This window comes from Aphelocoma coerulescens, chromosome 4, assembly GCF_041296385.1.
Source record: "Aphelocoma coerulescens isolate FSJ_1873_10779 chromosome 4, UR_Acoe_1.0, whole genome shotgun sequence".
Classification (NCBI taxonomy): Eukaryota; Metazoa; Chordata; class Aves; order Passeriformes; family Corvidae; genus Aphelocoma; species Aphelocoma coerulescens.
In genome coordinates this window covers 78,017,515-78,045,298 of record NC_091017.1, presented here as the reverse complement: position 1 = coordinate 78,045,298, position 27,784 = coordinate 78,017,515, and the positions used below count along the sequence as shown (strand labels likewise).

At 59.3% G+C, this 27,784-nt stretch overlaps 2 protein-coding genes across 2 annotated transcripts; both read left to right on the top strand.

The window, feature by feature from the left end:
* The first annotated feature begins 11,877 nt into the window (after positions 1 to 11,877).
* On the top strand, positions 11,878 to 15,484 carry LOC138110156 (C-type lectin domain family 4 member F-like). Its single transcript, XM_069014878.1, has 6 exons — positions 11,878 to 12,055; positions 13,269 to 13,349; positions 13,978 to 14,019; positions 14,681 to 14,832; positions 15,128 to 15,240; positions 15,325 to 15,484. The coding sequence occupies exons 1-6, from the start codon at positions 11,878 to 11,880 to the stop codon at positions 15,482 to 15,484; spliced, it is 726 nt and encodes a 241-aa protein (XP_068870979.1).
* Positions 15,485 to 21,592: 6,108 nt separating this feature from the next.
* On the top strand, positions 21,593 to 26,331 carry SPEF1 (sperm flagellar 1). Its single transcript, XM_069012284.1, has 7 exons — positions 21,593 to 21,743; positions 21,840 to 21,951; positions 23,044 to 23,194; positions 23,935 to 23,983; positions 24,093 to 24,150; positions 24,778 to 24,874; positions 26,126 to 26,331. The coding sequence occupies exons 1-7, from the start codon at positions 21,593 to 21,595 to the stop codon at positions 26,231 to 26,233; spliced, it is 726 nt and encodes a 241-aa protein (XP_068868385.1). The 3' UTR covers positions 26,234 to 26,331.
* Positions 26,332 to 27,784: the final 1,453 nt, after the last annotated feature.

Here is a 27,784-nt window from a genome sequence, read left to right as displayed (position 1 = left end):
CAGCAGCAGCGCCCGCTGCCGCCGCCGCCCCCCCGCCGCTGCCGCCGCCGCCCCGCCGGCCCGGGCCATCCCGGCACCGCCGCCGCCGCCGCCGCCTCCCCGGGGAGGCAGGGCCGGAGCCGCCGGGGGAGGCGGGGGCCGCGGCCGGCCAGGCTGACATCATTCCGGGGAGGAGCGGTCCCTCCCCGCGCCGCGCGGGGGGCGCCGGGCACCCCGAGGGGAGACCCCCGAGAGACCCCCGGGGAGAGACCCCCCCGGGAGGGACCCCCCGGGAGGGACCGATGAGGCCACGGGGACAGCCTGGAGAGGCACCAAGTGGGTGCCAGGGGTACCCCAAAGTAGCACAAATGTGTCCCCCGAGACACCCCGGGGAGACCCCGAACGGGTGCCAGGGGTAGCGTGAAGGGACCCCGGTGTGTCCCCCGAGATTCCCTGGGGGGACCCCAAAGTGGCCCCAGGGACACCCCGGGGTGACCCCAGATGGGTGCCAGGGGTACCCCAAAGTAACCCAAATGTGTTCCCCGAGATTCCCTGGGGGGCCCCAAACTGGCCCCAGGGACACCCCGGGGTGACCCCAGATGGGTGCCAGGGGTACCCCAAAGCAACCCAAATGTGTTCCCCGAGATTCCCTGGGAGGACCCCAAAGTGGCCCCAGGGACACCCCGGGGTGACCCCAGATGGGTGCCAGGGGTACCCCAAAGTAACCCAAATGTGTTCCCCGAGATTCCCTGGGGGGACCCCAAAGTGGCCCCAGGGACACCCCGGGGTGACCCCAGATGGGTACCCCAAAGTAGCCCAAATGTATTCCCCGGGGCACCTCGGGGTGACCCCAAAGTGGCCCCAGGGACACCAAAGAGGCTCCGGACACATCCCAAAGGAGACCCCGCTGGAGCCACGGGGACAGCCTGGAGAGGCCCCAAATGGGTGCCAGGGCTACCCCAAAGTAGCCCAGATGTGTCCCCTGAGACACCCCGGGGTGACCCCAAATGGGTGTCAGGGGAACCGTGGGGTGACCCTGATGTGTCCCCCGAGATTCCCTGGGGGGATCCCAAATGGGTGCCAGGGATGGCACAAAGTGACCCCAATGTGTCCCTGGGGACCCCAAATGGGTGCCAGGGAAGGCACAAAGTGACCCCAATGTGTCCCTGGGGACCCCAAATGGGTGCCAGGGATGGCACAAAGTGACCCCAATGTGTCCCTGAGGACCCCAAATGGGTGCCAGGGATGGCACAAAGTGACCCCAATGTGTCCCTGGGGACCCCAAATGGGTGCAAGGGATGGCACAAAGTGACCCCAATGGGGGGACCCCAAATGGGTGCCAGGGATAGCACAAAGTGACCCCAATGGGGGAACCCCAAATGGGTGCCAGGGATGGCACAAAGTGACCCCAATGTGTCCCTGGGGACCCCAAATGGGTGCCAGGGATGGCACAAAGTGACCCCGATGTGTCCCTGAGGACCCCAAATGGGTGCCAGGGATGGCACAAAGTGACCCCAATGTGTCCCTGGGGACCCCAAATGGGTGCCAGGGATGGCACAAAGTGACCCCAATGGGGGGACCCCAAATGGGTGCCAGGGATGGCACAAAGTGACCCCAATGTGTCCCTGGGGACCCCAAATGGGTGCCAGGGATGGCACAAAGTGACCCCAATGTGTCCCTGAGGACCCCAAATGGGTGCCAAGGATGGCACGAAGTGACCCCAATGTGTCCCTGGGGAGACCCCAAATGGGTGCCAGGGAAAGCACAAAGTGACCCCAATGGGGGGACCCCAAATGGGTGCCAGGGATGGCACAAAGTGACCCCGATGTGTCCCTGGGGACCCCAAATGGGTGCCAGGGATGGCACAAAGTGACCCCAATGTGTCCCTGGGGGGACCCCAAATGAGTGCCAGGGAAAGCACAAAGTGACCCCAATGTGTCCCTGAGGACCCCAAATGGGTGCCAGGGATGGCACAAAGTGACCCCAATGTGTCCCTGGGGACCCCAAATGGGTGCCAGGGATGGCACAAAGTGACCCCAATGGGGGGACCCCAAATGGGTGCCAGGGATGGCACAAAGTGACCCCAATGAGGGGACCCCAGATGGGTGCCAGGGATGGCACAAAGTGACCCCAATGTGTCCCTGAGGACCCCAAATGGGTGCCAGGGATGGCACAAAGTGACCCCAATGTGTCCCTGGGGACCCCAAATGGGTGCCAGGGATGGCACAAAGTGACCCCAAATCTCCCTCGAGACCCCCTGGGGTGACCCTAAACATGTGCAAGGGGTACCCCAAAGTGACCCAAATGTGCCCCTGGGTTGACCCCAAATAGGTCGCAGGGGTTCTGTCTGTCCATGTCCCCACCCATCCCAGTATCCCTCTGTCCATCCATCCTTGGTGTCCATCCCAGTATCCATCTGTGCATATCCCCATCCATCCCAGTGTCCATCTTGAGTGTCCATGGCCTTGTCCATCCCAGAGTCCATCCGTCCCAGTGTCCTTCTGTCCATGCTTCCAACCATCCCAATGTCCATCTGTCCATGATCTCGTCCTTCCCACTGTCCGTCCATCCATCCACCCGTCCATCCATCCATCCATCCATCCATCCATCCATCCATCCACCCGTCCGTCCATCCATCCATCCATCCATCCATCCATCCATCCATCCATCCATCCATCCATCCATCCATCCATCCATCCATCCATCCATCCACCCATCCACCCATCCATGCCCCTGTCCATCCCAGTGTCCATCTGTCCATCCTACCATTCATTCATCCATCCCCGTGTCCATCCTTTCATGCCTCTGTCCATCCCAATGTCCATCCATCCATCCCAGTGTCCATCTGTACCACCCATCCATTCATCCATCCCAGTGTCCATCCATCCCAGTGTCCACCCATCCATCCATCCATTCCAGTGGCCATCTGTCCATCCCCATGTCCATCCCTCCATGCCCGTGTCCATCCCAGTGTCCATCTGTCCATCTGTACCATCCATCCATCCATCCATCCATCCCAGTGTCCATCCATCCCAGTGTCCATCCATCCCAGTGTCCATCCATCCATCCATTCCAGCGTCCATCTCCATGTCCATCCATCTGCCTATTCCAGTGTCCATCCATCCACAGCCCCATCCATCCCAGTGTCCACCTGTCTGTCCATCCATCCCAGTGTCCACCTCTCCATGCCCCCATCCATCCCAGTGTCCATCTATCCGTGACCCTGTCCATCCCAGTGTCCACCTGTCTGTCCATCCATCCCAGTGTCCACCTCTCCATGCCCCCATCCATCCCAGTGTCCATCTATCCGTGACCCTGTCCATCCCAGTGTCCATCTGTCCATCCACCCAGACCAGTGTCCATCTCTCCATCCCGGCATCCATTTGTCCATCCCAGTGTCCATCCATCCATACCCTCACCCATCCATCCATCCATCCATCCATGATCCTGTCCATCCCAGTGTCCATCCATCCATGCCCTCACCCATCCATCCATCCATCCATCCATGACCCTGTCCATCCCAGTGTCCATCCGTCCATGCATGCCTTTATCCATCCCAGCATCCATTTGTCCATCCCAGCATCCATCTGGACCCTGCCCATCCCAGTGTCCATCTCTCTGTCCATCCATCCCAGTGTCCATCCCAGTGTCCATCCATCTCAGCATCCACATGTCCATCCCAGTGTCCATCCATACATCCATCTATCCCTCTGTCCCAGTGTCCATCCCAGCGTCCATCCATCCATCCCATTGTCCATCCATCCATCTCAGCATCCACATGTCCATCCCAGTGTCCATCCATCCATCCATCCCAGTGTCCATCCCAGTGTCCATCCGTCCATGCATGCCTTTATCCATCCCAGCATCCATTTGTCCATCCCAGCATCCATCTGGACCCTGCCCATCCCAGTGTCCGTCTCTATGTCCATCCATCCCAGTGTCCATCCCAGTGTCCGTCCGTCCGTCCGTCCATCCATCCATCCATCCATCCATCCCTCCGTCCCAATGTCCATCCCATTGTCCATCCATCCATCTCAGCATCCACATGTCCATCCCAGTGTCCATCCCAGTGTCCATCCCTCCATGCCAGTGTCCATCTCTCATCCATCCCAGTGTCCATCCATCCATGCCTTCATCCACCTCAGCATCCACATGTCCATCCCAGTGTCCATCCATCCATCCGTCCATCCGTCCATCCGTCCCAGTGTCCATCCCAGCGTCCATCCATCCATCCCATTGTCCATCCATCCATCTCAGCATCCACATGTCCATCCCAGTGTCCATCCCAGTGTCCATCCATCCATCCCAGTGTCCATCCATCCCCCCATCCATCCATCCCAATGTCCATCCCAGTGTCCATCCATCCCTCCATGCCAGCGTCCATCTCTCATCCATCACAGTGTCCATCCATCCATCCCAGTGTCCATCCCAGTGTCCATCCATCCATGCCCTCATCCACCTCAGCATCCACATGTCCATCCCAGTGTCCATCCATCCCTCTGTCCCAGTGTCCGTCCCAGTGTCCGTCCATCCATCCCATTGTCCATCCATCCATCCATCCCATTGTCCGTCCATCCATCTCAGCATCCACATGCCCACCCCAGTGTCCATCCCAGTGTCCATCCATCCCAGTGTCCATCCATCCATCCATCCATCCATCCATCCATCCATCCATCCATCCATTCATCCATCCATCCCAGTGTCCATCCCAGTGTCCATCCCTCATCCATCCCAGTGTCCATCCCAGTGTCCATCCATACCTCCCTCCATCCATCCCAGTGTCCATCCCAGTGTCCATCCATCCATCCTAGTGTCCATCCCTCCATCCCAGTGTCCATCCCTCATCCATCCCAGTGTCCATCCCAGTGTCCATCCATCCATCCATCCATCCATCCATCCATCCATCCATCCATCCATCCCAGTGTCCATCCATCCATCCCTCCATCTCTCCCAGTGTCCATCCCAGTGTCCATCCCATATTCCCCCAGGACCATCCCCTCCCTCTCGATGACCGCGGGGGTTTTTCCCTCTCCCCATTCCCATTCCAGGCGAGTCCCCCGGCACCAGCTCCTTTGGGATCCGCGCCCTAAACGGGCCCTAATGGGGACAGCGGGGCTGGGGGGTGACACCAGGGGACCCCAAATCTCGCCGGGGGATGGATTTGGGATCACCAAGGGGGACGGGGTTTATCCCACGGGATTCCCATCGGGAATGGGGTGGGGGCTCACGTCCCACATTCCCAGGGCCACCCTAGGGCCACCAAAGCGCCGCGGGGGGTGGCAGAGGTGTCCCCGTGGGGCGAGGGGACAATGCCACCCTCCCCTGTCCGCTGTCACCTCCGGCGTTGTCCGGCTGGCCCGGCAGGGGGCGCCCTGTCTGCGGTGACGTCACGACCACGCCTACTCAGTGACGTCACGGTCCCGTCCGCAGTGACGTCAGAGCCCCGCGGCGGCCACGTTGGGTGAGGGCAGGGGACGGGCACGGGGGACCCCAAAATGGGCACAGAAAACCCTAAAAACTGGGAGCTGTTAGGCCAAAAATGGGAGAATTCACCCCAAAACTGGGCACTGCCACCCCCGGAATGGGCACGAGAACCCCAAACTGGGCACTGACACCCCAAAAAAATGAACATGGGAACCCCCAAACTGGGAATAGGCACGCCAAAACTGGGAGAATTCACCCCAAAACTGGGTGCAGACACCCCGTAAATGAGCACAGAACCCCAGACTAGACAGTGACACCCCAAAAATCGGGACAATTCACCCCAAAACGGGATCCAGTCACCCAAAACTGGGAGCAATCACCCCAAACTGGGAGAAGACACCTCAAACTGGGCAAATTTACCCCAAAACTGGGAAAATTCCCCCCAAAACTGTATCCGGTCACTCCAAACTGGGCAAATTCACCCCAGAACTGGATGCAGTCACCCCAAAAATGGGCGAATTCTCCCCAAAGTGGGCACAGACACCCCAGAACTGGGCACTGAAACCCCAAAAACTGAATCCGGTCACCCCAAAACTGGGCAAATTCACCCCAGAATGGGATCCAGTCACCCCAAAACGGGATCCAGCCACCCCCAAACTGGGAAAAGAAACCCCAAAACTGGGCGAATTCACCTCAAAACTGGGCACACACACCCCAAAACTGGATCCAGTCACCCCAAACTGGGCAGTGACACCTAAAAACTGGGAAAATTCATCCCAAACTGGGCAAATTCACCCCAAAAGTGGATCCAGTCACCCCAAACTGGTCACTGACACCTAAAAACTGGGAAAATTCACCCCAAATCTGGGCACAATCACCCCAAACTGGGAAAAGACACCCAAAAACTGGACCCAGTCACCCCAGACTGGCCAAATTCACCCCAAACTGGGAGAATTCACCCCAAACTGGGAGAATTCACCCCAAACTGGGAGTAGACATCGCAGAACTGGACACCGTCACCACAAAACTGGATCCGGTCACCCCAAACTGAGCCCTGATACCCCAAAACTGGGAGAATTCACCCCCAATTGGCCAAATTCCACCCCAAACTGGGAAACTCAGCCTCAAACCGGGAAATTCCGCCCCAAACTGGGAAATTTCGCCCCAAACTGGGAAATTCCGCCCCAAACTGGGAAAATCTGCCCCATACTGGGAAAATCTGCCCCATACTGGGAAAATCTGCCTCAAACTGGGAAATCCCGCCCCAAACTGGGAAAATCCCACCCCAAACCAGGAAAATCCACCCCAAACCGGGAAAATCCGCCTCAAACTGGGAAAATCCGCCCCATACTGGGAAATTCCACCCCATACTGGGAAAATCCGCCCCAAACTGGGAAAATCCGCCCCAAACTGGGAAAATCTGCCTCAAACTGGGAAATCCCACCCCAAACTGGGAAAATCCGCCCCACACTGGGAAAATCAGCCTCAAACTGGGAAAATCCGCCCCATACTGGGAAATTCCACCCCATACTGGGAAAATCCGCCCCAAACTGGGAAAATCTGCCTCAAACTGGGAAATCCCGCCCCAAACTGGGAAAATCCGCCCCATACTGGGAAAATCCGCCCCAAACTGGGAAAATCCTCCCCAAACTGGGAAAATCTGCCCCACACTGGAAAATTTCGCCCCAAACCGGGAAAATCCGCCCCAAACTGGGAAAATCCGCCCCAAACTGGGAAAATCCGCCCCATACTGGGAAATTCCGCCCCAAACTGGGAAAATCCGCCCCAAACTGGGAAAATCCGCCTCAAACTGGGAAATCCCGCCCCAAACTGGGAAAATCAGCCCCAAACCGGGAAAATCCACCCCAAACCGGGAAAAGCCGCCTCAAACTGGGAAAATCCGCTCCATACTGGGAAATTCCACCCCATACTGGGAAAATCCGCCCCATACTGGGAAAATCAGCCTCAAACTGGGAAATCCCGCCCCAAACTGGGAAAATCAGCCTCAAACTGGGAAAATCCGCCCCATACTGGGAAATTCCGCCTCAAACTGGGAAATCCTGCCTCAAACTGGGAAATTCCGCCCCATACTGGGAAAATCCGCCCCAAACTGGGAAAATATGCCTCAAACTGGGAAATCCCGCCCCAAACTGGGAAAATCCGCCCCATACTGGGAAAATCTGCCCCAAACTGGGAAAATCCGCCCCAAACTGGGAAAATCTGCCTCAAACTGGGAAATCCCGCCCCAAACTGGGAAAATCAGCCTCAAACTGGGAAAATCCGCCCCATACTGGGAAATTCCACCTCAAACTGGGAAATCCTGCCCCAAACTGGGAAATTCCGCCCCATACTGGGAAAATCCGCCCCAAACTGGGAAAATCTGCCTCAAACTGGGAAAATCCGCCCCATACTGGGAAATTCCGCCTCAAACTGGGAAATCCTGCCCCAAACTGGGAAATTCCGCCCCATACTGGGAAAATCCACCCCAAACTGGGAAAATCTGCCTCAAACTGGGAAATCCCGCCCCAAACTGGGAAAATCCGCCCCATACTGGGAAAATCTGCCCCAAACTGGGAAAATCCGCCCCAAACTGGGAAAATCTGCCCCACACTGGGAAATTCCACCCCAAACCGGGAAAATCCACCCCATACTGGGAAAATCCGCCCCAAACTGGGAAATCCCACCCCAAACTGGGAAAATCCGCCTCAAACTGGGAAAATCCGCCCCAAACTGGGAAAATCCGCCTCAAACTGGGAAATTCCGCCTCAAACTGGGAAATCCTGCCCCAAACTGGGAAAATCCGCCCCATACTGGGAAAACCCGCCCCAAACTGGGAAAATCTGCCTCAAACTGGGAAAATCCCGCCCCAAACTGGGAAAATCCACCCCATACTGGGAAATTCCGCCCCAAACCGGGAAAATCCGCCCCAAACTGGGAAAATCCGCCCCAAACTGGGAAAATCTGCCCCACACTGGGAAATTCCGCCCCAAACCGGGAAAATCCGCCCCATACTGGGAAAATCCGCCCCAAACTGGGAAATCCCGCCCCAAACTGGGAAATCCCGCCCCAAACTGGGAAAATCCACCCCAAACTGGGAAAATCCGCCCCAAACTGGGAAAATCCACCCCAAACTGGGAAAATCCGCCCCAAACTGGGAAAATCCGCCCCATACTGGGAAATTCCGCCCCAAACTGGGAAAATCCGCCCCAAACTGGGAAAATCCGCCTCAAACTGGGAAATCCCGCCCCAAACTGGGAAAATCAGCCCCAAACCGGGAAAATCCACCCCAAACCGGGAAAAGCCGCCTCAAACTGGGGAAATCCGCCCCATACTGGGAAATTCCCACCCCATACTGGGAAAATCTGCCCCATACTGGGAAAATCAGCCTCAAACTGGGAAAATCCGCCCCATACTGGGAAATTCCGCCTCAAACTGGGAAATCCTGCCCCAAACTGGGAAATTCCGCCCCATACTGGGAAAATCCGCCCCACACTGGGAAAATCAGCCCCAAACTGGGAAAATCTGCCTCAAACTGGGAAATCCCGCCCCAAACTGGGAAAATCAGCCTCAAACTGGGAAAATCTGCCCCATACTGGGAAATTCCACCTCAAACTGGGAAATCCTGCCCCAAACTGGGAAATCCCACCCCAAACTGGGAAAATCCGCCCCATACTGGGAAATTCCACCCCATACTGGGAAAATCCGCCCCAAACTGGGAAATCCCGCCCCAAACTGGGAAAATCCCACCCCAAACCAGGAAAATCCCGCCCCAAACTGGGAAAATCCGCCTCAAACTGGGAAAATCTGCCCCACACTGGGAAATTCCACCCCAAACCGGGAAAATCCACCCCATACTGGGAAAATCCGCCCCAAACTGGGAAATCCCACCCCAAACTGGGAAAATCCGCCTCAAACTGGGAAAATCCGCCCCAAACTGGGAAAATCTGCCTCAAACTGGGAAATCCCGCCCCAAACTGGGAAAATCCGCCCCAAACTGGGAAAATCCGCCCCATACTGGGAAATTCCGCCTCAAACTGGGAAATCCTGCCCCAAACTGGGAAATTCCGCCCCATACTGGGAAAATCCGCCCCAAACTGGGAAAATCTGCCTCAAACTGGGAAAATCCGCCCCATACTGGGAAATTCCGCCTCAAACTGGGAAATCCTGCCCCAAACCGGGAAAATCCGCCCCAAACCGAGGTGTTTGGGGTCCGGGGGTGATCCCACCGGATCCGCCCCCTCCCGGGAAATTCCGTCATCCCCCCGAGTTCACCCCCTGTCCCCATCCCCGCCTTGCGCAATTCCCGTTTCCTTCCCCCTTCCCGTCCCGGATATTGGGGAACATCCGGCCTGAGTCACCCCCCCGGGGTCACTGACACCCCCCGAGGTCCCCTCGGATCCAGAAGGGGCTGAATCCATGGGAAATTCCACACGGAAAGGCAAAAAAAAATCCGGGAATTCCAACCCAAAATCGCGGTTTGGGGTTGTTTTTTTTTTCCCCCCAACCCAAACCATTCCGGGATTATGGGGTTGGTTGAAAGCTCATCCCGATGTGATGGTGGAGTTCCCATGGGATCGATGAGGTCACGAATATTCCCTTGGGAGAGCCCATTCCAGGGATTCCCGAACTTTTTAGGGAGCAGGAACCTGAAGGAGATGAAAAGAGAGGAGCGGGATTGGGGGCAGTGCCCCAAAAATTCCAAGGAATTTGGGTTTTCCAGTGTCCAAGGCCAGGCTGGAGCCACCTGGGATAGTGGGAATATTCCCTGCCCATGGAATGGGATTGATGGGATTTGGGGTCACTTCCCAGCCCCAAAGCATTCCAGGATTCCAGGAGGGACCCAGCCAGGGGTGAGATTGGGATCGGGGAGTTGGATCCCGCTGGGATTCCAGGGGGTTTCTCTGGGATTTCAGTGTCTGAGGGTGGGAGGGGTGAATTGGGCTCGAGGGCGGAACTGTGGGGACGGGGATATAGGGATACAGAGATATAAGGATATAGGGATATAGGGATATAGGGATATAGGGATATAGAGATATAGAGATATAGAGATATAGGGATATAGGGATCCAGGGACAGGGATACACAGATATAGGGACAGGGATATAGGGATCTAGGGATCCAGGGATCTAGGGACAGGGATACACAGATATAGGGACAGGGATATAAGGACAAGGATATAGGGACAGGGATATAGGGACAAGGATATAGGGATATAGGGATCTAGGGATCCAGGGACAGGGATACACAGATATAGGGACAGGGATATAGGGACAAGGATATAGGGATATAGAGATATAGGGATATAGGGACAGGGATACAGGGATATAGGGACAGGGATATAGGGATATAGGGACAGGGATATAGGGACAAGGATACAGGGACAGGTATACACGGATATAGGGATCTAGGGACAGGGATACAGGGACAAGGATAAAGGGACAGGGATACACGGATATAGGGATATACGGACAGGGATACAGGGATAAAGGGACAGGATACAGGGACATACGGACAGGGATATAGGAACAAGGATACAGGGACATATGGACAGGGATACAGGGACATACGGACAGGGATACAGGGACAGGATACAGGGACATACGGACAGGGATATAGGGACAAGGATATAGGGGTACAGGGAGAGGGATATGGGACAGAGATGGGGCTGGGGACAAGAGCAGGGACAGAGGGACTGGGACAAGGTCAGGAACAGGGTCAGGGACAAGTCCAGTGACAGGGGCAAGGTCAGGGACCGGGAGATTGGGACAAGTTCAGTGGCAGGGCCAGGATCAGGGACAGAGTCAGGGACAAGGATGGGGACAGGGACAGAGTCAGGGACAGGGACAGGGACACAGAGAGAGTGAGGGACAAGGATGGGGACAGGGTCAGGGACAGGGACAAGGATGGGGACGGGATCAGGGACAAGGATCAGGATCAGGGACAAGGATGGGGACAGGACTGGGACAGGGTCAGGATCAGGGACAAGGATGGGGACGGGATCAGGGACAGGGACAAGGATGGGGACGGGATCAGGGTCAGGATCAGGGACAAGGATGGGGACGGGATCAGGGACAGGGACAAGGATGGGGACGGGATCAGGGTCAGGATCAGGGACAAGGATGGGGACGGGATCAGGGACAAGGATCAGGATCAGGGACAAGGATGGGGACAGGACTGGGACAGGGTCAGGATCAGGGACAAGGATGGGGACGGGATCAGGGACAGGGACAAGGATGGGGATGGGATCAGGGACAAGGATGGGGACGGGATCAGGGACAGGGACAAGGGTGGGGACAGGACTGGGACAGGTCCAACCCCCTCAGCCCCGTCTGTCCCCGGGGCGGGCGGGCTGTCCCCTGGGGGCGTGGGGACACGCGTGACGCCGGCCGGGTGGCACCAGCGGGGTTCCTGTTGCCCGGCGGGCACGGGGCAGGAAGAGGGAACAGGCACCGTCCCCACCGTGTCCCCAAGGCCATGGCCGAGAGCCCGCACCTCTACGAGACCCTGCAGATCCGGTACCCGCCCCCCCGGGCCCGCGGGGACCCCGGCCCGCCCCGGGCGCGGTCGCCAAGGTCCCCCGCGTGTCGCCGGGCGCTGGGCACGGCCGTGCTGCTGCTGCTGGCGGCGGGGCTGGCGGCGCTGGGCACCCTCTGTGAGTGGGGACAGCGACAGCGAGGAGGGACGGGGTGGGGAGAGGGGCTGGGAGTGGGCAGGGGGTGAGGGAGGGGTGGGAGAGGGGTTGGGAAAGGCGCTGGGACGGGGGAGGGGCCTGGGGGCTTGGGAAGGGCTGGAGAGGGGCAGGGACTGGGGGAAGGGTTGGAAGAGGGGCTGGGGAGGGAGCGGGAATGGGATGGGAAAGGGCGGGGGGCTGGGGAGGGATTGGGAAGGGGCTGGAAAGGGGTTTGGAGAAGGGGTTGGGAGCGGGCAGGGAGCTGGGAAGGAATTGGGAGTGGGACTGGGAGAGGGCAGGAAGCGGGGCAGAGGTCTGGGAGTGGGCAAGGGGCTGGGAGAGGGCCTGGAAGTGGGGAGGGGGCTGGGAAAGGGGATGGGAGTGGGGAAGGATTGGGAGAGGGGCTGGGAGTGGGGAAGGATTGGGAGAGGGGCTGGGAGCGGGCAGGGAACTAAAGAGGGGTTGGGAAGGGGGCTGGGAAGGGGCTGGGGGCTTGGGAAGGGCTGGAAGAGGGCAGGGACTGGGGGAAGGGTTGGAAGAGGGGCTGGGAGTGGGGCTGGGGAGGGAGAGGGAATGGGACTGGGAAAGGGGTTGGGGCTGGGGAGGGATTGGGAGGGGGCAGGAAGCGGGGCAGGGGGCTGGGAGTGGGCAAGGGGCTGGGAGAGGGACTGGGAGGGGTTGGAGAGAGGTGGGAGTGGACAGGGACTGGGAGAGGGACTGGAAGTGGGGAAGGGGCTGGGAAAGGGGCTGGGAATGGGGAGGGATTGGGAGAGGGGCTGGGAGTGGGCAGGGAGCTGAAGAGGGGTTGGGAAGGGGGCTGGGAAGGGGCTGGGGGCTTGGGAAGGGTTGGAGAGGGGCTGGGGGCTTGGGAGGGCGCTGGAGAGGGGTTGGGAAAGGTTTGGAGAGGGACTGGGAGCGGAGAGTGCGATGGGGAGGGGCTGGGAGCGGGGTTGGGATCTGGAAAGGGGCTGGGAATGGTCTGGGAGCGGGCAGGGGGCTGCGGGCACGGAGCGGGCGGGGGTCGGGGGTCCCCGGGCAGGGATCGGGGGTCTCCAGACAGAGCTCAAGAGGGATTTGGGGTCCCCGGCAGGGGTCGGGAGGGGTCAGGGGACCCCGGGCAGGGTCAGGAGGGGAGAGGGACCCCATGGCAGGGTCGGGGGTCCCGTCACGCCCCTCTCCCCCCCACCCCCCCCAGACGTGCAGGGCCGGGAGGAGCTGCGGGCGGCGCGGGCGGAGCTGGCGGCGGCCACCGACCCGCTGGGGTCGGACCCCGACGGTGAGGGACCCCCGGCACTGCCCCTGTCCCCAACCTGTCCCCAAACCCTGCCCGCAGCCCCCCTTCTGCACCCGCTGTCCCCAAATCCTGCTCACAGCCCTTGTCACCAACCCCGGCCCTGTCCCCAGGCCCTGTCCTGTCCCCAACCCCTGTCCTGTCCCCAATCCCTGTCCTGTCCCCAGGCCCTGTCCCCAACCCCGGCCCTGTCCCCAGGCCCTGTCCCCAACCCCTGTCCTGTCCCCAACCCCGGCCCTGTCCCCAACCCCTGTCCTGTCCCCAACCCCTGTCCTGTCCCCAACCCCGGCCCTGTCCCCAGGCCCTGTCCTGTCCCCACCTCTGCCTGCAGCTCCTGACCCCAGCGCTTGTCCCCAACCCACAGCCCCTGTCCCCAAACTGTCACCAGCTCCAGTCGCTGTCCCCAGCCCGCACTCCCTGTCCCCAGCCCGCACTCCCTGTCCCCATATCCCGCCCCACTCCCTGTCCCCAGACTGTGTCCCAGCCCTTGTCCCCTGTCCCCAAACGCTGTCCCCAGCCCCCTGCCCCCAAATCCTGTGCCCAAGCGCTGTCCCCAACCCTCGTCCCCAGCTCCTGGCCCGTGTCCCCTGTCCCTGACCCCACGTCCCCACAGGTGACACCCCTTCAGCGGCGCGGCGGCGACAGGACCAGCTCGGTGGGTGACAGGGGGGAGGTGACAATGGGGTGGCAAGGCGGTGACAGGGGTGTGGCCGTGTCCCCGCGCAGGACAGTGACGGCAGGGGGACAAAGGGGGTGACAGAGGGGGGTGACCGAGGGGTGTCCCCGTAGGGCGGTGGCTGCAGGGTGCCGGGCTCGGGGGTGTGACAGGGGTGGGTGTGACAGGGGTGGGTGTGACAGGGGTGGGTGTGACAGGGGTGGGTGTGACAGGGGTGTCCCCGCAGGGCGGTGGCTGCAGGGTGCCGGGCTCGGGGAGGTGACAAAGGTGGTGACGGGGGTGTGACCGGGGGGGTGACAGAGGGGTGACAAAGGGTGTGACAGAGGGGTGTAACAGAGGGGTGACAAAGGGTGTGACCGAGGGGTGTCCCCGCAGGGCGGTGGCTGCAGGGTGCTGGGCTCGGGGAGGTGACAAAGGCGGTGACGGGGGTGTGACCGGGGGGGTGACAGAGGGGTGACAGAGGGGTGACAAAGGGTGTGACAGAGGGGTGTGACAGAGGGGTGTGACAGGGCTGTCTCCGTGTCCCCGCAGGGCGCCGGGTTCGGGGAGGCGACAAAGGCGGTGACGGGGGTGTGACAAGGCTGTGACAGAGGGGGGTGACCGAGGGGGGTGACCGAGGGGTGTCCCCGTGTCCCCGCAGGGCGGTGGCTGCAGGGACTGGAGCTGGGCTGGCGCTACCACCGGGGCAAGCTGTACCTGTTCTCGGGCCAGAGCCAGCCCTGGGCCGCGGCCGAGGCCGCCTGCGCGGTGACACACGCGCACCTGGCCTCTGTCACCAGCGCCGACGAGCAGGTGAGGCTGGGGACACGCCGGGGACGGCCACCCGTGTCCTGTCCTGCGCCGTCCCCTCCCACCTGAGCACCTTTATTGGCCTGGCCTGGCCCCAAATCCTGGCCCCAAATCCTGTTCCCAGCCCCTGTCCCACATGTGCCCCCCCCCCCGTGCCACCTCCTGCCCGCGGTTGTCCCCACCCCTTGTCCCCAGCCCCCTCCTACCTGTCCCCCCTGCCCGTGTCCCCCTTTCCACCCCCTCACCTCTCTCTTGTCCACCCCCTCACCTGTCCCCTCCCCTGTCCCCATGTCCCCAGGCTTACCTGGCGCGGGAGGCCCGCGGTGGCTCCTACTGGATCGGGCTGGCGACCACAGGCCCGGGGGGCTCCTGGCGCTGGGTGGATGGGACCCCCTATTCTCTGGAGCACAGGTGAGGGGGGCTGGGGACACCTGGGGACACCTGGGGACATCCCTGTCCCATCCCGCTGACCGCTGCCCCCGCTTTTTCCCGCAGTTTCTGGGCGCCGGGGCAACCGGACAACACTGACCACGGCCAGTGGGGGGGGGAGGGCTGCGCCCAGATCCACCCGGTGGGGGGGGCGGGGCTCTGGAATGACCACAACTGCAACTTCAGCTTCCCCTGGGTGTGCCAGAGGGACCTGGCTGTCCCCTGATGTCACCCAGGTGTCCCCAAGTGTCCCTGAAGTGTAAACGGAGTGTCACCTTGGTTTCCCTAAGTGTCACCTCGGTTTCCCCTAAATGTCACCTCGGTTTCCCCTAAGCGCCCCCTAAATGTCACCTTGGTGTCCCCAAAGTGCCACCTCGATGTCCCCTAAGTGCAACCTCATTGTTCCCCAAGTGCCACCTAAATGTCCCCTAAATGTCACCTCGGTGTCCCCTAAATGTCACCTCGGTGTCCCCTAAGTGCCCCTAAATGTCACCTCGATGTCCCCTAAGTGCGACCTCATTGTTCCCTAAGTGCCACCTAAATGTCCCCTAAATGTCACCTCGGTGTCCCCTAAGTGCCCCTAAATGTCACCTCAGTGTCCCCAAAGTATCCCCTAAATGTCACCTCGGTGTCCCCTAAGTGCGACCTCATTGTTCCCTAAGTGCCACATAAATGTCCCCAAAGTGCCACCTCGGTGTCCCCAAAGTGCCCCCTAAATGTCACCTCGGTGTCCCCTAAGTGCCACCTCAGTGTCCCCTAAGTGCCACCTAAATGTCCCCAAAGTGCCACCTCAGTGTCCCCTAAGTGCCACCTAAATGTCCCCAAAGTGCCACCTCGATGTCCCCTAAGTGCCACCTAAATGCCACCTCAGTGTCCCCTAAGTGCCCCTAAATGTCCCCAAAGTGCCACCTCGATGTCCCCTAAGTGCCACCTAAATGCCACCTCAGTGTCCCCTAAGTGCCCCTAAATGTCACCTCGGTGCCCAAAGTGCCACCTCAGTGTCCCCAAATTGCCCCCTAAATGTCACCTCGGTGTCCCCTAAGTGCCCCCTAAATGCCACCTCGGTGTCCCCTAAGTGCGACCTCATTGTTCCCTAAGTGCCATCTAAATGTCCCCTAAGTGCCACCTCGGTGTCCCCTAAGTGCCACCTAAATGCCACCTCAGTGTCCCCTAAGTGCCCCTAAATGTCACCTCGGTGCCCCCTAAATGTCACCTCGGTGTCCCCAAATTGCCCCCTAAATGTCACCTCGGTGTCCCCTAAGTGCCACCTCAGTGTCCCCAAAGTGTCCCCTAAATGTCACCTCGGTGTCCCCTAAATGTCACCTCGGTGTCCCCTAAGTGCCACCTCAGTGTCCCCAAATTGCCCCCTAAATGCCACCTTGGTGTCCCCAAAGTGCCACCTCGATGTCCCCTAAGTGCAACCTCATTGTTCCCTAAGTGCCACCTAAATGTCCCCTAAATGTCACCTCGGTGTCCCCTAAATGTCACCTCAGTGTCCCCTAAGTGCCCCTAAATGTCACCTCGGTGTCCCCAAATCAGTGGGATGATCCCACTAATCCAGAGGGATGATCCCCAAGTCCAGGGGACTCAGATCCCCCAAATCCAGTGGGGTGATTCCCCTATCCAAGGGGTTCATCCACCTCATCCAGTGGGATCATTCCCCTTATCCAGGGGTCACATCCCCCATATCCAGTGGGATCATCCCCCTATTTGGGGATCTCATTCCCCTTTCCAGGGGTCTCAGCCCCCCAAAAAAACAGTGGGATCACACCCCTTATCCAGTGGGACTCAGATCCCCCAACCCTGAGGGATCATCCCCCCTATTTAGGGATCTCATCCCCCAAAACCACTGGGATCATTCCCCTTATCCAAGGGGTTCATCCCCCAAAACCAATGGGATCATTCCCCTTATCCAGGGGTCGAATCCCCCATATCCAGAGGGATCGTCCCCCTATTTAGGGATCTCATCCCCCCCGGAAACCAATGGGATCATTCCCCTTATCCAGGGGTCGAATCCCCCATATCCAGAGGGATCATCCCCCTATTTAGGGATCTCATCCCCCCCGGAAACCAATGGGATCATTCCCCTTATCCAGGGGTCGCATCCTCCATATCCAGTGGGATCATCCCCCTATTTAGGGATCTCATTCCCCTCTTCCAGGGGTCTCAGCCCCCCAAAAAACCAGTGGGATCACACCCTTTATCCAGCGGGATCATCCCCCTATTTAGGGATCTCATCCCCCCCGGAAACCAATGGGATCATTCCCCTTATCCAGGGGTCACATCCCCCATATCCAGTGGGATCATCCCCCTATTTGGGGATCTCATTCCCCTCTTCCAGGGGTCTCAGCCCCCCAAAAAAACAGTGGGATCACACCCCTTATCCAGTGGGATCATTCCCCTTATCCAAGGGGTTCATCCCACAAAACCAATGGGATCATTCCCCTTATCCAGGGGTCGAATCCCCCATATCCAGAGGGATCATCTCCCTATTTAGGGATCTCATCCCCCAAAAAACCCCACCAAAATTACCCCAAAATACCCCCCCCCAAAAAAATCCAACAAAAATCCCCAAAATACCCAAAAAAACCTCCCTAAAAAACCCCGAGATACCCAAAACAAACCCAAACAACCCCAAAATAACCCCAAAAATGCCCAAAGAAACCAAAATACCCCCAAAATAACCCCTCAAAACCCCCCCAGAAAGACAAAAATAACCCAAAAACAAACAAAAAAAAAAAACCAAAACAAACCCAAATAACCCTCAAAATATCCCCCCAAAAATACCCAAAATACCACACAAAAAACCCAAACCAAACCCAAATAACCCCCAAAATAACAAAAAAACCCACCTAAGAAACCCCCCCAAAAAACCAAAAAAAGACCCAAAAACGCCCAAAAAACAAAACAAACCCAAACGAACCTAAATAAACCCCCAAAAACTCCCAAAAAACTTAAAAAACCAAAACAAACCCCCAAAATACAACAAAAAAACACCAAAAAACCCAAAACAAACCTAAAAGAACCCAAATAAACCCAAAATAACCCCCCAAAAATAAAATAACCCCAAAAAAACTTTAAAAAACCAAAACAAATCCCCAAAATACAACAAAAAACACGAAATAAAACCCCAAAACAAATCCAAGTAACCCCTCCAAAAAAACCCAAAAAACCAAAATAACCCCCCCAAAAAAGGGGGGAAAATGGGAATTAAAAGGGGGAATAAAAAGGGGGGAAAATGGGAATTAAAAGGGGGAATAAAAAGGGGGGGAAAGGGGAATAAAAAGGGGGGGAAGGGGGAATAAAAAGGGGGGAAAAGGGGGAATAAAAAGGGGAATAAAAAGGGGGGAAAAGGGGAATAAAAAGGGGGAAAAAGGGGAATAAAAAGGGGGGGAAAAGGGGAATAAAAAGGGGGGGAAAAGGGGAATAAAAAGGGGGGGAAAAGGGGAATAAAAAGGGGGGAAAAGGGGAATAAAAAGGGGGGGGAAAGGGGAATAAAAAGGGGGGGGAAAGGGGAATAAAAAGGGGAATAAAAAGGGGGGAAAAGGGGAATAAAAGGGGGAAAAGGGGGAATAAAAAGGGGGAAAAAGGGGAATAAAAAGGGGAAAAAAGGGGAATAAAAAGGGGGGGAAAGGGGAATAAAAAGGGGGGGAAAGGGGAATAAAAAGGGGGGGAAAAGAGGGAGGTAAAAGGGGAAAAAAGAGGAATAAATGGGGAGGGGAAAGGGAAAAATGGGAGAAGGGGAGGAAAAAGGGAATTTAAAAAGGGGGAGAATGGGGGGAAGGGAATAAAAAGAAGGGGAATAAAAAGGGGAATAAAAGGGGCGAAAAGGGAGGGGAAATGGAGAGGGAAATGGAAAAAATGGGGGATGAAAAATGGGGGGGGAAAAGGAAAGGAAGCGGAGGAAAAGGGAATTTTAAAAGTGGAAAGATGGGGGGGAAAGGGGAATAAAAAGGAAGGAAAAAGGGGAATAAAAAGGGGGGGAAAAGGGGAATAAAAAGGGGGGGAGGGAATAAAAAGGGGGGAAGGGAATAAAAAGGGGGAAAAGGAGGGAGAAAAAAGGGAAGGGAAAGGAGGGAGAAAAAGGGAAGGGAAAGGGAAGGAAGGAGGAGAAGAAAGAGGGAAGAGAAGGGAATAAAAAAGGGGAAGAAAAGGGAGAGGAAAAGGGAATAGAAAGGCGGGGAGGGAAAAAAGGAATTTAAAAAGAGGAAAGGGGGGAAAAGGAAAAAAAAAGGGGGGGAAAGGGCGGGGAAAAGTGAATTAAAAGAGGGAAAAAAGGGAAGGGGAAAGGGAATAAAAAGGAGGAAAGGGGAGACAAAAAAGGGGGGAGGAAGAGGGAGGAAAAGGGGGGGACAAAAATAGAGGGAACTGCGGGGGGAAATCCCAAAGGGAATCCCAAAGGGAATCCCAAAGGGAATGCCAAGGGCTCTGACGTCACCGGCGGCGGAGGGGACAGCGCGGGGGGGGGGGCAGCGCTCGGAGGCGCCGCTTTGGGGGGGTCCGAGGGGTGCAGGGCTTGCGGGCAGTGTCCCCGGGCTGTCGCGGAGGAGCCGCTGTGGGGCCGCTATGTGGCGATATGTGGCGATATGTGGCGATATGTGGCGATATGTCGCGATATGTCGCGATATGTCGCGATAGGTCGCGCGCTGCCGCCTGTCCCGGAGCGCATCGCCAGCGCTCCCGGCCGGGGCCGCACCCGCCAGGGGGCGCCAAGCGCCGCGCCGCTGTTTATATTCAAAACCCGTAGGCGGTTCCAGCCAATGGGAGCGCGCGGGAGGCGGGGCCGTGGGGGAAGCGGCGGATGATTGGCCAGCGCTAGAGATTGACAGGGAATGTAGCCAATAGGAGAGCGGAAAAGGGCGGGGCGCGGGAGAGTGCGGAAGTGCTCAATGCGCAGGATCGGAGGTAAGGGAGGAGCGGAGCCTGGTGATTGACGGGTGCAGCAGCCAATGGAAGGCGGGGATGGGAAGGGGCGGGGCTTAAAGCGCGGGGTGCGAATGCGGACCAAGGGGGGGACAGGGAAGGACGGGGTTTTGGGGTCACAGCCTGGCCAGAGGGGACATGGCTGGGGGTGACATGGCTGGGGGAAGGGGCACGGAGGGGGGGGCAGTTGGGACCCCCCCAGGGGGGCAGGTAGGGGTGGTAAAGAAGGGGTGAAACCCAAACCCCCCCGTTAAAAAGCTGCTCTGCTCGGAGGAGGGGAAAGGCGGGGAAACTGAGGCGCAGCCACACGGGACTGGGGTTCATATCCCATCCATGGTGTCCATATCCCATCCATGGTGTCCATATCCCATCTCAGTGTCCATAACCCATCCACAGTGTCCATATCCCATCCCAGTGTCCATATCCCACCCCAGTGTCCATATCCCACCCCAGTGTCCATATCCCATCCCCAGTGTCCATATCCCATCCTTAGTGTCCATATCCCACCCCAATGACCATATCCCATCCCCAGGGTCCATATCCCATCCCCAGGGTCCATATCCCACCCCAGTTTCCATATCCCATCCCAGTGTCCATATCCCATCCCAGTTTCCATATCCCGTCCCGGTGTCCATATCCCATCCATGGTGTCCATATCCCATCCCAGTTTCCATATCCCATCCCAGTGTCCATATCCCATTCCCAGTTTCCATATCCCACCCGTGTCCATATCCCATCCATGGTGTCCATATCCCATCCATAGTGTCCATATCCCGTCCCAGTGTCCATATCCCATTCCCAGTGTCCATATCCCACCCCCAGTGTCCATATCCCATTCCCAAAGTCCATATCCCATCCCAGGGTCCAAATCCCGTCCCGGTGTCCATATCCCATCCATGGTGTCCATATCCCACCCCAGTGTCCATATCCCACCCCAGTGTCCATATCCCGCCCCGTTGCCATGGCAATAGGACGCTCTCCTTACGCCTCTCCCCCGTTGCCGTGGCACTGAGACGCTCACTTTAAGCCCCGCCTTCGTTGCCATGACAACAGAGACGGTCCCTGCAGGCCCCGCCCCCGTTGCCATGGCACCGCGACGCTCCCTGCAGGCCCCGCCCCCGTTGCCATGGCACCGCGACGCTCCCTGCAGGCCCCGCCCCCGTTGCCATGGCACCGCGACGCTCCCATGAAGCCCCGCCCCCGTTGCCATGGCACCGCGACGCTCCCATGAAGCCCCGCCCCCGTTGCCATGGCACCGCGACGCTCCCTGCAGGCCCCGCCCCCGTTTCCATGGCACCGCGACGCTCCCTGCAGGCCCCGCCCCGTTGCCATGGCAGCGCGACGCTCTCGCGAAGCCCCGCCCCCGTTGCCATGGCACCGCGACGCTCCCATGAAGCCCCGCCCCGTTGCCATGGCAGCGCGACGCTCTGTCCAGCCCGTCATGGCGGCCGCGTGGCCGGGTCCGGGGCCGGACACCGCGCTGGTGTCCCTGTACCGCTGGCTGGACACGGTGCCACTGTCGCGGCCGCGCAGGAACATCGCCCGCGACTTCAGCGACGGGGGTGGGCACTGCGGGGACCCGGCGGGGTGGCAGCGGGAGGCCGGGACGGGGTGTCGCCGGTGGTGCCACCCGCAGCGTGTCCCCGCTGTCCCCGCAGTGCTGGCAGCCGAGGTGGTGAAGTTCTTCTTCCCGTCCATGGTGGAGCTGCACAGCTTCGTGCCCGCCAGCTCCACGGCGCAGAAAGTCGCCAACTGGGGCCACCTGAACAGGTAGGGACAGGTGCCACCTCCTCCGTGTGACCCCCCCCCCCCCCCCGCGGGGTGTCCCCACAGTGTCCCCACCTGTCCCGTGGGCAGTGTCCTCATGTTCGCCACGGTCCGACAGCTCTGTGTGCCCACGGGGCCACCTTGCGTGCCGCACTGGGGCTTGGTGTCCCCCTGTGTCCCCGTATCCCCCGGTCACCTCCCCACGGTGCTTTATTGATCCCATCCCAGTGTCCATACCCCATTCCCAGTGTCCATATCCCATCCCAGTGTCCATACCCCATTCCCAGTGTCCATATTCCATTCCAGTGTCCACATCCCATCCATGGTGTCCATATCCCATCCCATTGTCCATATCCCATCCCATTGTCCATATCCCATTCCCAGTGTCCATATCCCATCCCATTGTCCATATCCCATCCCATTGTCCATATCCCATTCCCAGTGTCCATATCCCATCCCAGTGTCCACATCCTATTCCCAGTGTCCACATCCCATCCATGGTGTCCAAATCCCATCCCAGTGTCCATATCCCATCCCAGTGTCTATATCCCATCCCCAGTGTCTATATCCAATCCCAGTGTCCATATCCCATCCCGGTGTCCATTCCCAGTGTCCATATCCCATCCCAGTGTCCACATCACATCCCAGTGTCCATATCCCATCCCAGTGTCCATATCCCACCCTTGGTGTCCATATCCCATCCCAGTGTCCATATCCCATTCCCAGTGTCCATATCCCATCCATGGTGTCCATATCCCACCCCAGTGTCCATATCCCATCCCCAGTGTCCATATCCCACCCTTGGTGTCCATATCCCATCCCCAGTGTCCATATCCCATTCCCAGTGTCCATATCCCATCCCAGTGTCCATATCCCATCCCCAGTGTCCATATCCAATCCCAGTGTCCATATCCCATCCCAGTGTCCATATCCCATCCCAGTGTCCATTCCCAGTGTCCATATCCCACCCCAGTGTCCATATCCCATCCCAGTGTCCACATCCCACCCCAGTGTCCGTATCCTATCCCAATGTCCATATCCCACCCCGGTGTCCATATCCCATTTCCAATGTCCATATCCCATCCCGGTGTCCAGGAAAGTGCTGAGTAAGCTGAATTTCCACATCCCAGAGGAGATGATCCAGCAGCTGGTCCAGAGCCGGCCGGGAACGGCCGAGCAGCTCCTGCAGCTCCTGCGGGAGAAAATCCAGGAGAGGCAGAGGCAGAGGAAGGGAGAGAACGGGAAAGTAAGGAATTCCTGGGAATGGGGAATTCCAAGGGTGTTCCATCTGCCCATCCCTGGGAGTGTCCCAGGAGAGGTTGGATGGGGCTTGGAGCAACCTGGGATAGGGGAAGGTGTCCCTGTGTGGGAATGGATGGGATGTGGACACCAGGGATGGGTTATGGACACGGGGAATGGGATATGGACACTGGGATGGGATACTGGCATTGGAGGTGGGATATGGACACTGGGGATGGGATGGACACTGAGGGATGGGATATGGACACTGAGGTGGGTTATGGACACTGGGATGGGATATGGACACTGGGATGGGATATGGACATTGGAGTGGGATATGGACACTGGGAATGGGATATGGACACTGGGAATGGGATATGGACACTGGGGTGGGATATGGACACTGGGAATGGACACTGGGATGGGATATGGTCATTGGGATGGGATATGGACACCTGAATAGGAGAGCTGCAGAGGGACTGGGGCCAAGGGCTGGAGGGCCAGGAGGCAGGGAATGGCTTCCCAGTGGGAAAGGGGAGCTTGGGCTGGGATGTTGGGAAGGAATTGCTGGCTGGGAGGGTGGGGAGGGGCTGGGCTGGAATTGCCAGAGCAGCTGGGGCTGCCCCTGGATCCCTGGCAGTGCCCAAGGCCAGGCTGGACACTGGGGCTTGGATCCACCTGGGATGGTGGCCGGGGTTGTCCCGGGTATCCCGGGTGCTCCAGGGGTTTTCCTGCCTCTCCCCACAGCCCCCAGCAGAGCTGGCAGTGCTGGAGGAGGGCGGATACCTGGACACAGGTAGGGATCCCAAAAGGGATCCCAAAATCCCCCACTGTGACTTTTTGGGGTGCCTGGGAGGGGACAGCCGTGTCCCGGCCGGTGACCCCATCCCTGTGGGATTTCCCAGGCCATCCCAAGGTCCAGAGTGATTTGGGAAGGGGCTGCAGCCAGGAGAGGACTGACAGGTGAGGGCTGGGCAGGGAACAGGACCCTCTTGGTGTCAGGGGGTCTTTATGGGGTCACTGGGGGGGCCAGGGAGTCCCTGTGGGGTTTGGATGTCCCCAAGGGTGTCCGGGGGTCCTTGTGGGGGTTTGGGGGTCCCTGTGGTGGTTTTGGGGGTCCCTGTGGGCGTCAGGGGGTCTCTGTGGTGGTTTGGGGGTCCCTGTGGGTGTCAGGGGGTCCCTGTGGGTGTCTTGGGGTCCCTGTGGTGGTTTGGAGGTCACCGTGAAGTTGGGGGTCACTGCAGTGGTCTAGGGGCTCTTGTTGGGGTCTGGGGGTCACCGTGGGGGTCAGGGGGTCCCTGTGGTCGTTTGGGGCTCACCGTGGGGGTCTGGGGGTCACCGTGGGGGTCTGGGGGTCCCTGTGGTCATTCGGGGCTCACCGTGGGGGTCTGGGGGTCACCGTGGGGGTCTGGGGGTCCCTGTGGCGTTCGGGGATCACCCTGGTGTCTCTGTGTGTCCCCGCGGTTCCCTATGGAGATCAGGACATTCCCATGGGATCGGGGGCCAGGATTTGGGGACCCCCCCCCCCCTTCCCCTCCGGCCCTCAGGGGGGGTTCAGTGCCTGTCCCCACGTCCCCGTCGCCGCGCCAGGGAGGCGACAATCCCGCCCGGGGGTGGCCCTGGGGACACGCGGCAGCAGCTGGCGGAGCGCGAGCAGGCGCTGCAGCTGGCGCGGGACACGATCCAGGTGAGCCCATCCCAAATCCCGCTGGGAAGGACACTGGATGCGCGGGGACAGCTCGGGGGGACCCACGCGACCCTGTCCTGTCCCCCTGCCCTTCCTCCCGGCTTTTCCACGTCTCCTCTTCCCGGCTCTTCCCAGCTTTTCACGGCTTTTCCCTATCCCCCCTTCCCGGCTTTTCCCGGCTTTTCCCGGCTTTTCCCTGTCCCCGATCCCTTCTTCCCGGTTTTTCCCCTCCCCCTTCCCCTCTTTTCCCGGCTTTTTCCTGTCTCTCCTTCCCGGCTTTTCCCGATCCCCTCTTCCCGGCTTTCACCGCCTTTTCCCTGTCCCTCCTTTCCCTCTTTTCCCTGTCCCTCCTTCCTGGCTTTTCCCGATCCCTTCTTCCCAGCTTTTCCCAGCTTTTCCCGGCTTTTCCCGGCTTTCCCGGCTTTTCCCGGCTTTTCCCGTTCCCCTCGTCCCGGCTTTTCCCTCTCCCCCTTCCCCTCATTTCCCGGCTTTTCCCGTTCCCTCCTCTTCCCGGCTTTCCCCGCCTTTTCCCAGTCCCTCTTTTCCCAGTCCCTCTTTCCTGGCTTTTCCCGATCCCTTCTTCCCAGTTTTTCCCGGCTTTTCCCGGCTTTTCCCAGTCCCTTCTTCCCGGCTTTCCCCGCCTTTTCCCTGTCCCTCCTTCCTGGCTTTTCCCGATCCCTTCTTCCCAGCTTTTCCCGGCTTTTCCCGGCTTTTCCCAGTCCCTCCTTCCCGGCTTTTCCCGATCCCCTCTTCCCCCCTTCTCCCTGTCCCTCTTTTCCCTGCTTTTCCCGGTCCCTCAAATTTCCCCTGAAATTCGGGGTTTTTTTTCTGCCGGAGATGTAAATATTGGGAATTCCGTGGGCTGTCCGGGGTGGGAAAAGCGGGATATCTGGGATTCCCATTTTTTGGGGGGAAGGGGGCTGCTCTTGGAACCCCAAATCCATCGCGTCTTCTCACCCACCTCAATTCCCCGCTTGGAAAAAAAAAACCCAAAATTCCCTCTCCCCGCATCCCCTGTGCCGGGAGGACCCCCCGGGGAATGGGTTTGGGATTTCGGGATTTGCGGCCCCAGATCCCTCGGGGATGGGTTTGGGATTTCGGGATTTGGGATCTGCGGCCCCAAATCCCTCGGGGATGGGTTTGGGATTTCGGGATTTGGGATCTGCGGCCCCAAATCCCTCGGGGATGGGTTTGGGATTTCGGGATTTCGGGATTTGGGATTTGCGGCCCCAAATCCCTGGGGAATCCCAGATCCTGCAGGCCAAGGTGGGGCGGCTGGAGCAGCTCCTGCTCCTCAAGAACGTCCGCATCGACGACCTGAGCCGGCAGCTGCAGCAGCTCCAGGGCCAGCGGCGCTGACAGGCGACAGCCACACCGCTGCCACCACCGGGTGACACCGCGGTGGCGGCCCGGGGCCGGCCCCAGTGGCCCCCAGTGGCTCCCAGTGGCCCCCAGTGGCCCCCAGTGGCTCCCAGTGGCTCCCAGTGGCTCCCAGTTCGCGCAGTTCCCGGCGCGGCTCCGGCTCTGGGATTAAAGTGTTGGATCTTGGCCGGGGTGAGAGCGGGAGTGAGGGGACAGCGGGGACAGGGGTGGGGACACTGTGGGGACAGCAGGGCGGGGATGGCACCGTGGGGACGGCAGCGCGGGGACGTCCTTGTGGGGACAGTGGGGTGGGGACAGCAGCGTGGAGATGGCAATGAGGGGACAGAGTGGGGACACTGTGGGGGACACGGGTGTGAGGACGTCAGGGCAGGGATATGAAGGTGGGGACACTGTGGGGACATCTCTGTGGGGACACTGTGGGGATGGCACCATGGGGATACAGTGGGGACACTGTGGGGACATCAGGGAGGGGACACTGTGGGGATGGCACCATGGGGATACAGTGGGGACACTGTGGGGATGGCACCATGGGGATACAGTGGGGACACTGGCGTGAGGACATGAGGGAAGGGGACAGCAGCATGGGGACATCCCTGTGGGGACACTGTGGGGACATCGGGGTGGGGACAGCAGGGTGAGGACAGCGGTGTGGGGCACTGTGGGGACATCGGGGTGGGGACAGCAGTGTGGAGATGGCAGCGTGGGGATACAGTGGGGACACTGTGGGGGACACGGGTGTGAGGACGTCAGGGCAGGGACATCAAGGTGGGGACACTGTGGGGACATCGGGGTGGGGACATCAGGGTGAGGACAGCAGTGTGGGGACACTGTGGGGACATCGGGGTGGGGACAGCAGGGTGAGGACAGCGGTGTGGGGACACTGTGGGGACATCCCTGTGGGGACATCAGGGTGAGGACAGCGGTGTGGGGACACTGTGGGGACATCGGGGTGGGGACACTGTGGGGATGGCACCATGGGGATACAGTGGGGACACTGTGGGGGACACGGGTGTGAGGACCTCAGGGCAGGGATATGAAGGTGGGGACACTGTGGGGACATCGGGGTGGGGACAGCAGCATGGAGATGGCAGCGTGGGGACACAGTGGGGACACTGTGGGGGACACGGGTGTGAGGACATCAGGGCAGGGACATCAAGGTGGGGACACTGTGGGGACATCAGGGTGGGGACACTGTGGGGATGGCACCATGGGGATACAGTGGGGACACTGGCGTGAGGACATGAGGGAAGGGGACAGCAGCATGGGGACATCCCTGTGGGGACACTGTGGGGACATCGGGGTGGGGACAGCAGCGTGGAGATGGCAATGAGGGGACACAGTGGGGACACTGTGGGGGACACGGGTGTGAGGACGTCAGGGCAGGGACATCAAGGTGGGGACACTGTGGGGACGTCAGGGTGGGGACAGCGGTGTGGGGACACTGTGGGGACATCCCTGTGGGGACACTGTGGGGATGGCACCATGGGGATACAGTGGGGACACTGTGGGGGACACGGGTGTGAGGAC

Bases quoted from the DNA above. Each gene is read 5' to 3' on its own strand.
- SPEF1 (XM_069012284.1), top strand. From the start codon at position 21,593: ATGGCAGCGCGACGCTCTGTCCAGCCCGTCATGGCGGCCGCGTGGCCG. The intron at 24,151-24,777 runs GTGAGGGCTGGG...TCGCCGCGCCAG, and splicing joins AGCCAGGAGAGGACTGACAG to GGAGGCGACAATCCCGCCCG. The intron at 24,875-26,125 runs GTGAGCCCATCC...GGGGAATCCCAG, and splicing joins TGGCGCGGGACACGATCCAG to ATCCTGCAGGCCAAGGTGGG.
- LOC138110156 (XM_069014878.1), top strand. From the start codon at position 11,878: ATGGCCGAGAGCCCGCACCTCTACGAGACCCTGCAGATCCGGTACCCG. The intron at 14,020-14,680 runs GTGGGTGACAGG...GTGTCCCCGCAG, and splicing joins GCGGCGACAGGACCAGCTCG to GGCGGTGGCTGCAGGGACTG. The intron at 15,241-15,324 runs GTGAGGGGGGCT...TTTTTCCCGCAG, and splicing joins CCCTATTCTCTGGAGCACAG to TTTCTGGGCGCCGGGGCAAC.